Source organism: Egretta garzetta, unplaced genomic scaffold (assembly GCF_000687185.1).
Source record: "Egretta garzetta isolate BGI_Z169 unplaced genomic scaffold, ASM68718v1 scaffold179, whole genome shotgun sequence".
NCBI classification, from domain to species: Eukaryota; Metazoa; Chordata; class Aves; order Pelecaniformes; family Ardeidae; genus Egretta; species Egretta garzetta.
In genome coordinates, this window is record NW_009270001.1 from 415108 (window position 1) to 428983 (window position 13876).

Genomic DNA, 13876 nt, shown 5'->3' on the forward strand with positions numbered 1-13876 from the left:
GAGCCCTCAGCACAAGAAGGACATGGAACTGTTGGAGCGGGTCCAGAGGAGGGCTACAAAAATGATCCAAGGGCTGGAGCACCTCTCCTATGAGGACAGGCTGAGGGAGTTGGGGCTGTTCAGCCTGGAGAAGAGAAGGCTGCGGGCAGAGCTGAGTGCGGCCTTCCAGTACCTAAAGGGGGCCCAGAGGAAAGAGGGGGGAAAATCTTTTTAGTAGGGCCAGCTGTGACAGGACAAGGGGTAATGGTTTTAAACTAAACCAGGGTAGGTTTAGACTAGATATAAGGAAGAAGTTCTTTACAATGAGGGTGGTGAAACACTGGAACAGGTTGCCCAGAGAGGGGGTGGAGGCCCCATCCCTGGGAACATTCCAGGCCAGGTTGGACGGGGCTGTGAGCAACCTGATCTGGTTAGCGGTGTCCCTGCTCCTGCAGGGGGGTTGGACTGGGTGACCACTAGGGGTCCCTTCCAACCCAAAACATTCTATGATTCTATGATCCAGAAGAGATGACTGGATTTTATACCCAGTTCTGTATGGTAACAAGACACTGACATTCCTTATGGCCTAGAACCTGATCTGGAGATGACCCACATTTCTGTTTTCCTCCCCTTATGTCAAGGGAGGACCAGAACATTCATTGCTCCAGACTGTCGAAGCGTTGGTCTCCCCCTGTAACGGACAGGAATTCTTCAGGGCCAAATCTGATTTAGACTGTGGCACCCCATGCTGGGAAGGAAGGGAAAGCCCTGCTAAGACCAGAGTTTATTAGTTGTTTTTCCTGTTCTCCATCTGGGAATAAGCAATAACAGGTTTTCTAAAATTTTTCAGGACTGATGGTTTTGAACACTCCCATGGCTTAAACCATTCCACCAACCACCAGCACGCCTGGATAGACTATTTGCTGAGAAGACGATGCTGTAAGTTACCCTATAACACAAAAAGCACGTGCTGTCACTTAGTCATTTGGTATTTTTTCCAGTATTTTTGTACTCATGGTGCAATATCCAAACGCTACAAGTATGGTACTAACAAATGTAAAAAAAAAATAAATACCTTTTGTATCCTTAGTTTCGTCTTCCAGGAACCTGTGGTAGAGGTTTCTGACTGGTGCATTCATAGATTTCAAAGGCTGATGCAAGATCTTGTACTTGCCCACCACAGCCTTGTTTAGATCTTGAACAACTGCATTAATCTGATCATATGTTAAACGACCTTTCATATACCTAAAAATAAAAATAAAAATCAGTAACCAGAGAGTCACAACTGAAGTTCCGTGTTTATTTTTCTTTTTTATCAGCTGTAATTGAACACGCTATTCCTAGTTAGAGGCGGTTTCTTCTGCTTTGTGTTAATGAATAAACGTAGTTAATTTTGTTCGTTTCCTTGATGGTTCAATAATGTTAAAAAGCCAGAAAGATGAAACATTAGAAAGCTAAGTTAAGAAGTAAAAAATATCCAGTGCTTAAGGTGTAAGGAGCTTTTAAAAATGGAATAAAGGTTGCTTTTATAGTGTACCACTTAAACTACAGATGCAAAAAAAAAAAATCAAGCAACTTTGCAAAAAACAACACCAGCCAAAACTGAAATTAGATGTTTCTACTTAAGAGTGCAATTTGGTTCATATTATCATCATAAAGAAATGAGGTTTCATCTTACTGCCATTCCTTTGGTGTTTGTTTTTTGTTTTTTTTTTTTTTTTTTTTTTTTTAAGAAATACCAGTTTTGTGGTGTTTTCTATATTTTATCACAGAGCCTACTGTGCTACACAGACACAGTTCTGCCCTACCAACATGCGCTTCTGAACTTTCAGAGCATTTCATAAAACTAACGCAAAAATAATCAGATCTGTTGATAACAGCCTGGAGGTACAGGAAGCACAGGAGATAAAAACAAAGCGATGTGGAAATAGTAGAACACTGGAATATTTGCAAGTCAGGCTATTCAGCATTTACAGATGTAAAGGCGTGCATTCAGGGAAAAGGAAACATGCTACAAACTGAGGAGCCATTATATAAAAATGAAATCTGAAACTCTTATGACAAGCAGCGAGCTAAATACAACCCAAAACCCCCAGAAAACGCTGCAGTAAAAGCCAGGGCAACCTTGCAACTTGAATTATCCTGCCATCACCATTCAGTCGCTACAAGAAACCAAACTCAGCTGTTTGCATTTGGTTTGGTATCAGAGTGCAGACGTATGGAATTGAGAAAAATGTTACAGTTAATTTTAAGAATTAACAGGGTTCTTTAGGTCAGGCTATCAGGTGGCTAAAAGCTGTAGGATGATAAGACTGAAAAGATCAATGAACAGGAAACTCTTCCCTCATTTTAATCTGAGTGGGAAAACTCAATCTTTGGAAAACATACAAAGAATTTACAGCACAAGTAGCCAGTCAATTACAAATTCAATATTCCACACTAGAACGCAGGCAGGCATCGTACAAGGGCCAACTAAAAATAAGTGCTTGCTGTAGATTTTAATAATAGCCTGTCCCTGCCGGGGCGATAGGTCTGCGACGGAGTGCGTGAAAACTCCTGAAATCAAAGCAATTGCCCTTATTTCAGACTGAATTGCTACTAACTTATTTCTAGCTGCTTTTATTGATATTTTGATTAATCCAGATTGAAAGTTTGGAGGTGCAGCCATTTTTATAAAAGCGCTCTGCTTGGCACACATAACATCTTTCCAAATAAAAGCAGCACTACCACCCCTGAAACGCGGTTGCCCTCAGTGTAACCAAGTAACACAGCCTATAACCGCAGAAGGGCTTTGCCTGTATACGTTAACTGCTATTTATTGCTCCATCTGCATCCCTCAGCCTATTTATAAAGTCACAGGGGAACGTGCAGAGCTGTGGAGATTAAGGCCAGAGGTATAAACCACCTATATTTAAGTTCCTGTGCTCCCACTATCAATAGGCATGCAGTGAATAGATTTAATAAAGCCAAGAGAACACCTCAGCTCATCCTGACGCAGAAACAGGAGGGGGATGCAGTTGCCTAAACTGCAGAACCAGGTGCTCTTTGAGAGGCCCTCAGGCATCCAAGATGCTCACACAGGGCCAGCAGATGTGCTGGGCTTTACAGAAAATTCAGTAACTGGCTTAGTTACTGAATTTTATAGATGTAAAATATAGATTTTTATGATTATAGAGGTGTTGTTTTTTTTTTTTCCAGTACTGCCAGATCTGGCAGTTACGTACTAAAGCATCTGCAACAGCACCAGACAGCTCTGCGCAGGCAACTGCAATACGCGGCGCGGCAGCTGAGCCGTTTTCTGGTTTCACCGACTGTACTGACCAGGCGTTCAGCGACGACACTTGGTGAGCGTGGAGACACCTGAGGCACAGGCATATAAACGCAGGCACCTTAATCTGAAACTAAATTCTGTCCAAAGCAACTGCAATTTTTCTTCTGTGCATAACTGTAGGGATCGTAAAAACCCCCAGCTGTTCCACAATCTTCTCATGTTTCTATCCAGCCATGGCTAGCAAACCCATAAATGCCGATATTTATGTCAGTCCATAGAATCATAGAATCGCTTTGGTTGGAAAAGACCTTTAAGATCATCGAGTCCAACCTTTAACCTAACCCTGCCATCCCCACCACTAAACCATGTCCCTAAGCACCTCATCTATCCTTCTTTTAAATACCTCCAAGGATGGGGACTCTACCACCTCCCTGGGCAGCCCATTCCAGAGCCTGACAACCCTTTCTGTGAAGAAGTTTTTCCTAATATCTAACCTAAACCTGCCCTGGCGCAGCTTCAAACCATTCCCCCTCGTCCTATCATCTGTTACCAGGGAGAAGAGGCCGACCCCCACCTCCCTACAGCCTCCTTTCAGGTAGCTGTAGAGGGCGATCAGGTCTCCCCTCAGCCTCCTCTTCTCCAGACTAAACAACCCCAGTTCCCTCAGCCGTTCCTCGTATGACTTGTGCTCCAGACCCCTCACCAGCTTGGTTGCTCTCCTCTGGACATGCTCCAGCAATGCAACATCCTTCTTGTAGTGAGGGGCCCAAAACTGAACACAGTATTCGAGGTGCGGCCTCACCAGCACCGAGTACAGGGGCACGATGACTTCCCTTGTCCTGCTGGTCACACTATTCCTGATACAGGCCAGGATGCCATTGGCCTTCTTGGCCACCTGGGCACCCTGCTGGCTCATATTCAGCCGGCTGTCAACCAGTACCCCCAGGTCCTTTTCCACCAGGCAGCTTTCCAGCCACTCTTCCCCGAGCCTGTAGCGCTGCATGGGGTTGTTGTGACCATATATACACTAATATAAAAACACAAAATTGAGAAGTTCCAAATTAATCCATTTAATTTAAAATAACTTTAAAATCTGCTTCACTACACCAAAAGCAAAAACATTCAGAACTTTTTTTTTTTTTTTTTTTTTAAAAAAAAGTGACCCATTTCTTTTTTTAATCCACAGAAGCCCCTTTCAAAACATTTTCTCCCACAGATATGAAAACCAAAGCACAGTGCTATGTTCTTTGGAGAAAATAACATCAATATCTCACATACACACCACTGGAAAAAGAGATAAATCTCCTAATGGCCGAGTCTGCTCCCTCAAAAACTCTTAGGCGAAGAGAAACATATATTCCCCCCAGTTACCGTCTTCTGCGACTTTAGTTATAATGAATGTGTGGATTCTAAAAATATCTTAAGCAGCAAGAATTTTAGAGACAGAATAAAGCAAGCATTTTCCTTTGCCTTAAATTCAAAGTTAACCGAGACGACTGTGCAATTTCCTTTTTTCCCCCCCTCCAAAAAGTCTTCCTGCAACAGATTTGAAGGCTGAGATAATTTGCAGGTTTCTCACTGTGCGAGAGTATTCCATTTGATCAAGGCGCTCCGTATCTGCACCTTAACACAGCAGGCACCTTTGTTAAATACCTGCTGCAGAGTTCTAAAAATATGAAGTCACTGAAGAGACTACATCCCTTTTAGTGCCCTAATGATGTTAGGGATAGATTCGCCTTCACTTTCAGCACAAAGAGGGTGAAAACCACACAGATTTTTCAGTTACAGTCTACCACAGCTGTGGTAGGGATGAGGAATGAGACTCTTGATTGATTCAAAACCCACGATACCCAGCTGGTAAAGGATTTAGACACATATGTGATGCATACACACAGTTGTGCTTTATTAGTACAGGCCTGTACTAGCGTGGCTCCAGCACCAAAGCTGCATAAAAATGCAGTCTTATCCCTTGTCACTGTTGCCAGCAGGTAGAAAGAGAGCCTACATCAGAACCAGCACTCACCTGGAGAACTGGGATACGAACCCAATTCTCATTCCTGTAGGAGAATAGGTGAGAAAATTTGGGTCACAAACATTTGCTGCTTAGATTTCCTTAAATCATAGGTGACATTGCAAACTTAGCGGACTCCCCCAATCCTGTATTATAAGACTGCCAGGCAACAAAAAAAAAAACCAAGGTAGATGAATAGATCTATTTAAATTCACGTAAACCTTCCTCCACAGAACAAACACGCTTTTCCCATCTGAATAGGAATATTTCTATAGCCTCACAAGCACACTCTAAAATGCCACCTTGCTATAAACCAGCAATTAACAGAAGAGTATCCAGCTGGCCTCTGTCCCCATTCTCCCCACCTGCAAACAGCAGTGGAAAACCTTTCACTTTCAAGGATAATGAAACACTTTAAGGGGTTATCAGGGAAGATCGTAGCTTTAACCGGAGGTTAAAACAGGACAGAAATAAATCCACCAAACACTAGAGATGACCTGCAGAATAAAAATACCAGGAGCGTGCACTTTTAAGAACTAAAAGAGTCCTTTATTATTAGGTCAACATATAGGCTCCTTCAGTTTTTGGATTGAGCAATTTGGTGGAAGGAAATGGACATTGCTCGTCTGAAAATTTTCAAAGCTATAGGAAAGATGATTTGAAAGCCTCAAGTATAACACAGACTGGAAAAAAAAAATTCTTCTTGAAACAAGTGTTGTCAGGGAACACACTGAATCTAGAGTCTAGGTAACAATTTCGCCTTAAAAATCAACAGAATTTTCTTGGTTTTGCAGAAATATTCGCATTGTCCACAAAAATGGCATTTAAGAAAAGTTATTCCCTACATGACAGACTTCAGGCAAGGATATCTATTAATCAGGTCCTGATGGTAGGGGAAAAAAACCCTCAGCTTTCTATTCCAGAAATTTGGGATGTTTCACTGGAAGGTGTTTTCTGATTTTGTCCTGGTTTTGGCTGGGACAGAGTTAATTTTCTTCCTAGCAGCTGGCATAGCGCTGTGTTTTGGATTTAGTACGAGAAGAATGTTGATAACACCCTGATGGTTTAGCTGTTGCTAAGTAGTGCTTAGACTAATCAAGGCCTTTTTCAGCTTCCTCTGCTCTGCCAGGGGCACAAGAAGCTGGGAGGGGGCACAGCCAGGACAGCTGACCCTACTGGCCCAAGGGCTATTCCAGACTATATGACTGCCATGCCTGGGGGGAGTTGGCCGGGGAAGAGCGATCGCTGCTCGGGGACGGGCTGGGCATCGGTCAGCAGGTGGTGAGCAATTGCATTGTGCATCACTTGTTTTGTATATTCTGTATACTCTCCTACCATTATTATTAATGTTATTCTCTTCCTCTGCTGTTTTATTAAGCTGTCTTTATCTCAACCCACAGGTTTTACTTTTTCCCCCGATTCTCTCCCCCCCATCCCACTGAGGGGAGGAGGGGGGGGAAGTGAGCGAGCAGCTGGGTTAAACCATGACAGCTTTTAACAAGTATGATTTCTTTTCCTGTCTCAAAACAGATTGGCAAATTAAGACTTGAAGTTTTCAGAAACCAATAGTCACGTCAAATAAAAACAGCATTTAGCATTATTTCTCCTTTTAAGTGTAACCGTACCTTTCATCTTAGGAGATGATGGCTCTTATTTTTTAAAAGGTCAGTTCTCAAAACAAGAAGAGAACCCATCTACTAGCCAATATATTTCTGTTCATACAATTAAAATTACTTTTGAGAGAAGAGGTTTGAGTTTTAACTGATTAGCTGTGCTCTTCCCAACATATACATAAGAAAGAACCTAATGGGTTCTAGTCATTTCTTTTTCAGGTTTGCCAGTATTCACATAAACTATTTGGAGCTATCATCATGATGCTTCATCCTGTGGAACATCTGGAATTTCAAAACATCCCTGTCAGTCTCAGTTCTGCAAGAGCTCACTTTCCCAAACCGACGTTTGCCACTCAGATTGGCATGACAGGGTCTAAGAAAAGCCACGCTTACTTACGCAGGAACACTTTCAAATTCTTCTGCAGTTATTAAGGGCACTTCTTTAATAAGTCTTGGCTCTTTCGTAGGTTTCTTTGCACGTTCGGGTTCTACAACTTTTGCTTGTTCTTCACATTTCACAGTTAGCCCAGTGATGCTGTAAAATGAATGAATATTAAGTGTATAAACAGCAGAGAAGTAGTAAGGAGAATACCATTCCGTTATATTATCAAGTCTGCTTACTCACAGACCTAAGTTCCAACCCATCTGTTAGGCTGGATGAGCACAATTCACGATCTTTCCCAAAAGAAAAATAAATAAAGCAAGCCTACTCCATTTCAAATTGCATACTTTAGCTGACTTCATTCTAGCTCTTCATTTCTCTGCTAGAGAGGCTGCTAGCAGGTGAACTGGCAGCAGCCCAAATGCAGCACAGAGCAGTTAAGAATTCAATGTACCATTACATTTCACAGAACATGAGGCCTCGCTTTTTATCAGATGAACCACAGCACAGAGCTGCAGCCTAACAGGCAGATTTGAAATACTTCACAGCTTTTTGAAAGAAGTTCAAATCTTGGGAAGCCTGACTCATCCATTAATCTTTTGAAGCAAAGAAATTCAACACCATCCAGCAGGCTGGGATTTTTTTTTTTTTTTAATATATTTTTTAATTTTTTTAGGCAAGATCCCAAAAGCTGAGGCGTTTCCTGCTTTGAGTGATTATTAGAGCATTATTTTTATAAATTCAACCTCCAAACTCTCAGCTTAGAGCCTCAAACACCAGGTTATTTGCCAGCCACATACCTAGCTGCTCTCCTACTCATCGGCAAGACAGCAAAGAGGATGCATTTGGCCAAATTCACTGAATCAAGGACATTACTGGGCTGTGAGGCGCAACAGAAATAACTAAAGCAGTGCCGAGCTGACCTGGCACAAAGAACAGATCCTCTGCTTCGATCTAACCTTCCCACAAGAAAAGATCTTTGTTCGACATGGGGCCCCACAGCCAGCGAACGGCACAGCAGTGCCTCTGTTGACCTGAGAGCTGGGATTTGATATGTCGCTTGATGAGACACCCCCAAACCCCGTGTCCCATTTCCCAGGGAAGGCGACTGCAGCGCGGAGGACAGAGAGTGCCACCTGCTGCACTCCCAAACTGGCTGGTCCGTGACACAGTGCCAGCGGAAGCTCTGCTCCATGCCACGCCACAATGCGGAGCCCTTCTGAAATCCAGGACACCAATGGTTAAACTAATTCAGATGTAAAGACCTGAAAACCAAGGTCAGGCCCTGCACAAAACTAACTCTGGCACCCTGGAGCTAGCACTAGTCGCAGGGAATGCCAGCAAAGAAGAGGGAAAGGGAAGGATGGGGATTTCTGGGGGTGTTGGAAGTGGGTTTGGAACAGGAGGATAAACACAAAGGACCAAGGGAGACAAATTGTGTTGTAAAACTTCATTCTTCCTGTACACTCCAATCTCCTGCCATCCTCCTCACTGCAACAAACCTCTTGCCTTTTGTAGATGATTCCCCACCCCCAGGTACTTCTGCTTTGGGTTCCTACCCACTAAATTGCCTGTACATTGCTACAGCGACACGGTACATGTACAGCCCATAGCTGACCTGGGCCACAAAACCAAAGAACCGAAGCTTGTATTCAAAAATCTGGGTTTGGTGTAACAAGAAACTGTTCTCTCAGTAAACATCTGGAACACAAAGGGTACATTGATACATTGAACTTGCTTTTTATTTCAGCGAGATTCCTCCGGTCAATACGAACACCAAAACCAAGAATACAGGAGAGAAACAACAGCCAAAGCCATGAATTGTTCAATTCGCCTGTGTGGGTGTTTTCATTCTTTCTGAGATTTGAAGGCCTGTCTCACCACTGTTGAAGTGCTCGCTCTGCTTTCTGCATTACTTATCCCACAATACCTACTCAACAACTAGCACTCAGCTCCCCAAGCATTTTGGGACATCGAGGAACAGAAATGGAGAGGGTCAACAGATGAAGGTTTGGGGAAGAGGACTGAAGACCCATTTACACAGATACAGATGGGTCCTGACCAACTACAGTCTGTCAGACGCTGACAGAACAGCAGTTGTAAGCTGGCAGAGCACAAGCTGTGGAAAATTCTTAGAAAAACTTGCTTAGTTTTATACGTGTGGTTCTGTCAAGAAAGGGAAGGACCAGCTAAGCTTGTACCACAATTAACTTACTGATCAAAAGCAGGACAAGACTGGAAGTGAAACCAACAACCCAAAGAATCTTTTTGATATCAGAGGTAATACAATCACTAAACAAACCTCATTTGCATGTAAGCAGTTCCCAGGAGCTAACATAGAATCATAGAATGTTTTGGGTTGGAAGGGACCCCTAGAGGTCATCTAGTCCAACCCCCAATAACATAAATAACAAACTCAAGGTTTTTCCTAAATTAAGAAAGTAAGTTCTGAAAAGAAGGCAAAACCCCGGTGGTAATTTCTGAAGAATTTCCATTCTTTCACACACATAAAAAATAAATTCTGCAACATCTAAATTGAAAAGGAACAAGGCATCTCTAGACACACTTTAGGAGGCTGTTTCCTAAACTGAGGGTTCACATCTGAAGGGTAGCATTCAGAAAAAAAGCTTCTGCACAAGCCATCTCTTTACAGCTAAGACTGGTCCGAGTTTCAATACAAGCAGTACCTACACAGATGCAAATATCGCTACATACGACCTAAAATTACCATTCATTTTGCTCTTCTGTAACCTTGTTTCCACATCCTTAACCTTTTACTTTGCTGGAATACACCTGTAATGTTTTCAGCCTGAGGCTTGCCTGGCATTATGAGCAAGAGCAGGTAGAGCTGATCGATTCAGGGCACATATTGGAAGCACTGAATTCAAACAGACAGATGCGTTGCCTTCTGACTAGCTACATGGGTGGAAACAAGTTCTGGGATCTCCAGATGTTAGAATCTAGAGACGCCTATCTGGCACGCACTAACATCACTCAAAGATAAAAAGCAATTCCAGCAGGCCAGAGAAAGAGCTGACCACTTCAAGAAACCTAGTCAGAGTTATAACTTCTTAGAAGCCTTCTGAATAATAGCTGTTGTTTCACATATTTGTGTCTCATTCTCTCACTTGAGCTATTTTATTCTGAACAGCTGCTTAGTACAGCCCTCTCAAAGTCAGGTGGATGTCATTGTCAGCTAAAATAAATGTCAGGCTGCTGCAGGGAAAGGAGAATAAAAATACCACAACCATAATTCAAATCCCTATAGAAAGATCATTAAGTTCATGGATAATTTTTTTTTTAAGTTATATTTAGAAGGGCAGTGTTGAATTTCAGTTCTAGTGACCCAGCATTTGGATCACTAGCCCACCCTTTAATCCTTAGGTACTGCAGCTATCAAATCAGCGTGTTTGCCACTCTAAAGCAAGGAATGCTCAGATTTATCGAAGAACTAGCCTTCTACTGTAATGCCACACTCGCCACTGGAAGCTTCCACCTGACCAACTTGGTATTTTATAGGTTTTACCCAAGGGATTTGTTAGGGTGCTAACACAGAAGCCTGGTGGTGATCAGTCAAGAACAAACTCCAGAATCAATACATACAACAACCTCAGGTCCCAAAAGTTCACAGTTAATATAGGGTAGAAGGAGGAGAGCTCTACAGTGCTGCAGCTGGACACCGCCAGGAGCAGCCCAATGCCTCCAAACACATGTACCACATACCAGCTCCGAGTTGGTTTAGGCAGATGGGGAGGAATGTTTTCACAGAGGTGCTGTGCTTCATTTTGATCTCTCTCAGCAGACTTCTGGAGCTCCTGAAATTAATGTTAGACTTCATCAGAAATCTAAAACTTAATGTCAAGCAAGTAAAATTAGTTTACTATTGGGGCAATGCTAAAATAATTTTTTAACTTAAGAGGTATTCTTTGCTCTCTCCCCATCACCTTACCCCTTTACCTCCTGATTTCCCCAAGAGCAACTAGCAAAGCTCAGAAAAACAAAGCTAAGAGTGAGAAAACATGAGCTTGTCTGTCCTTGCCCTCAAAGCGTCAGAGAAATTTGAGTGGGCGAGAAGTAAATCTTTACAATACACCCTAGCAGGTCTGGGCAGGGGAACGGTGCTGGTGCTGAAGAGATACTACAGGAAACTCATCTACATTCCCCAAACACCACTTTCACAAAAGACTTAACACACAAAGGCACTGCACACACACACGACAGATAAACATATTAAATCGTTTTCATAGCTATTGCAAGGATGTAAAAATAGAATTGCTCTTTAGCTCACAGTATCTATGATGATAAAGATATGCTTTCAATGTATAAAACAATTTATTTTTCAAGGTTTAATGTTCACTATGCTGGAGAACTGATTAATAAACTATCAGTAAGCCTGGTCTGAGTCCCAGTTCCACTTGTAAGCAGCCTCATGCATCCAAACATATCGCTTAGGATCTAGAAGAGAACAACTACGCACTTATCAAAGATTCCTTTGAATCTTTCAGGATTTTATGAACAGGAAAAAAAAAAAAAGGTTACTTTTAGCAAATTGTTCAGTTTTTCTTGCTGTTGAACTTCAGTTTCCATTTTGTTCAGGAGATCATGCAAGAGAACCATGTCATGTCCTATTTTACAGAGCATAGATTTGAGGGATGGTTCTTGACCTGTCGAAAAGGGAACGTTAAGCCAAAAAGCCAAAACGCCTCCAACACAAACCCAAATTCCCATTTCCCTCCCCTCTGCAAGCAGCAATTATCTACTAACTCAGTGCTCCCCACCCACCAGGAGAAAAAGCAATATTCACTGGTCAAACAGTCAACCTCCTACTCCATAGGAGTAGCCAACAGAGTTCAAAGCTGCTGCAGCAATAAAAGCTCCTCTCCAGCACAATGCTGGAAAGCGCTAAACTATACTGACTACCACTGCAGCTTGCAGGTGGAGGACACAGTTTTTAAACACAGCCTGGCTTTCAGCAACTGCTTGGCTGCAGCACCCTATTCTCCTCCGTGATCTCCCTCTGTGTAGGGGAGCCAGAAAGCTACCGCCCTTTTTGGAAACATTTATAGTTCCTCTTCAAACAGCAGGTTAGCCTAGACGACCAGATGACTCTCCCAACCAACACTTCAATGATCCTGCGTAATGTCTGTTTGTGCCTAGCAATGGATAGGAGATGAACCTAAAACACTCAGGACAATTTCAGTACCTCAGTTTAAATAAGTTTGCTACTCACTGCGTGTTTACATCACAGCCAGGAGCTCCTGGAATGCTAGAACGAGACACCTGTATAAAACCTCCATCTGTGCCTTTGCACATTTTTGTAATTAGGTTTAATGTACTCACCAAGATATTTTTTCTTCTCCCACCTGAAACTTTCCCCACCAAGTGTAGAGAATATAGGGTGCATTAGCCACCAGTCTCCAAGTCCCCCAGAGAAGCATACTTTCACTTAGCTCATGTTCTCTGCCTGGCACCCGATTCCCTGATAATGCTCCCATTTTGCCATCCTCACTCACTGTTGTTGTCGTTGCTGTTCACTATATTTTACTTGATTTCCACTTCATCTCACGTTCCTTGTCTAATTAGAGCATTCCCATTTCCTGCAAGGAGGTACCACGCAAACCCCTCTTTTAATTTCTTTTACCTATGTTTCTTAACTGCAGAGTCTTTTTAATAGTTGAAATCTTCATGTTGATGTGAAGGCATAAATCTTCCAGGTCTGAGGATGCCATGTCCCTCTCTTATCATACTGTGGGGAGATAAAAAAGAAGGCAGTCATTTAAGAGCGAGCTAAGCTGCAAACACTGAGCACACGAGCAGAATTTTCAAGAGGGCCCCAATGCATCAAAGCAGCAAAGGGAACTTACATTAATCAGTAGATATAGTAACTACCTCTTTTATTTTATTAAATGGAAAACAGGAGAAAGTGCAAAGTGACTGGCATAAGACAAGACAAAGCAATTTCCCTGAACTCTGGAGATAAACAAGGTGTAGAACCAGTACAATTCCTCCTGAAACTGGGTAAGTCTTTATTATATTAAGGTGTTTGCTACTAAAGGAGTTGGAAGTTTACTGCAATACACAACAAATATCTGGTTTATATAAAAAAAACACTGTAAAGCTCTCTGGGGGAGCTTGGATCAGAAGGTCAGTGTTTATAAAGAGGTGGTGGGTTTGTTGTTGGTTTGTTGTTTTTTTAAGACCAGTAATTAAACAAAAGAAAACGTGCACTTGCTTGCTAGCAGCGTATGGAGGCACAAAAAGTAGCGTGATATACAGGTTACTCTGTGTAAGCACGCTTATTAACTTGATCATAGAAAATAATTAATTAAAAAACCACCAGCGGAAGGCACCTTCCCCCAGGGCAGCAGAATGAGCCCCCGCTACCAGGGGGTAATGGTTTTAAACTAAACCAGGGTAGGTTTAGACTGGATCTAAGGAAGAAATTCTTTCCAGTGAGGGTGGTGAAACCCTGGCAGGGGTTGCCCCGAGAGGGGGTGGAGGCCCCATCCCTGGGAACATTCCAGGCCAGGTTGGAGGGGGCTGTGAGCAACCTGATGTGGTTCAAGGTGTCCCTGCTCCTGCAGGGGGGTTGGGCTGGGTGACCTCTGGGGGTCCCTTCC

General features: G+C 42.8%; 1 protein-coding gene across 1 annotated transcript in view; it reads right to left on the reverse strand.

Annotated features, from left to right (window-relative positions):
* SKA1 (spindle and kinetochore associated complex subunit 1) overlaps window positions 1-12997 on the reverse strand; it is an 18947-nt gene extending 5950 nt beyond the window's left edge. Inside the window, exons 1-5 of the mRNA XM_009647682.2 lie at window positions 12898-12997; window positions 11796-11920; window positions 10980-11071; window positions 7272-7409; window positions 1055-1224 (exon numbers count right to left, since the gene is read on the reverse strand). Coding sequence (XP_009645977.1) covers window positions 1055-1224; window positions 7272-7409; window positions 10980-11071; window positions 11796-11920; window positions 12898-12985 — 613 coding nt within the window. The 5' untranslated portion in view covers window positions 12986-12997. The remainder of the gene's footprint in view (window positions 1-1054; window positions 1225-7271; window positions 7410-10979; window positions 11072-11795; window positions 11921-12897) is intronic.
* Window positions 12998-13876: the final 879 nt, after the last annotated feature.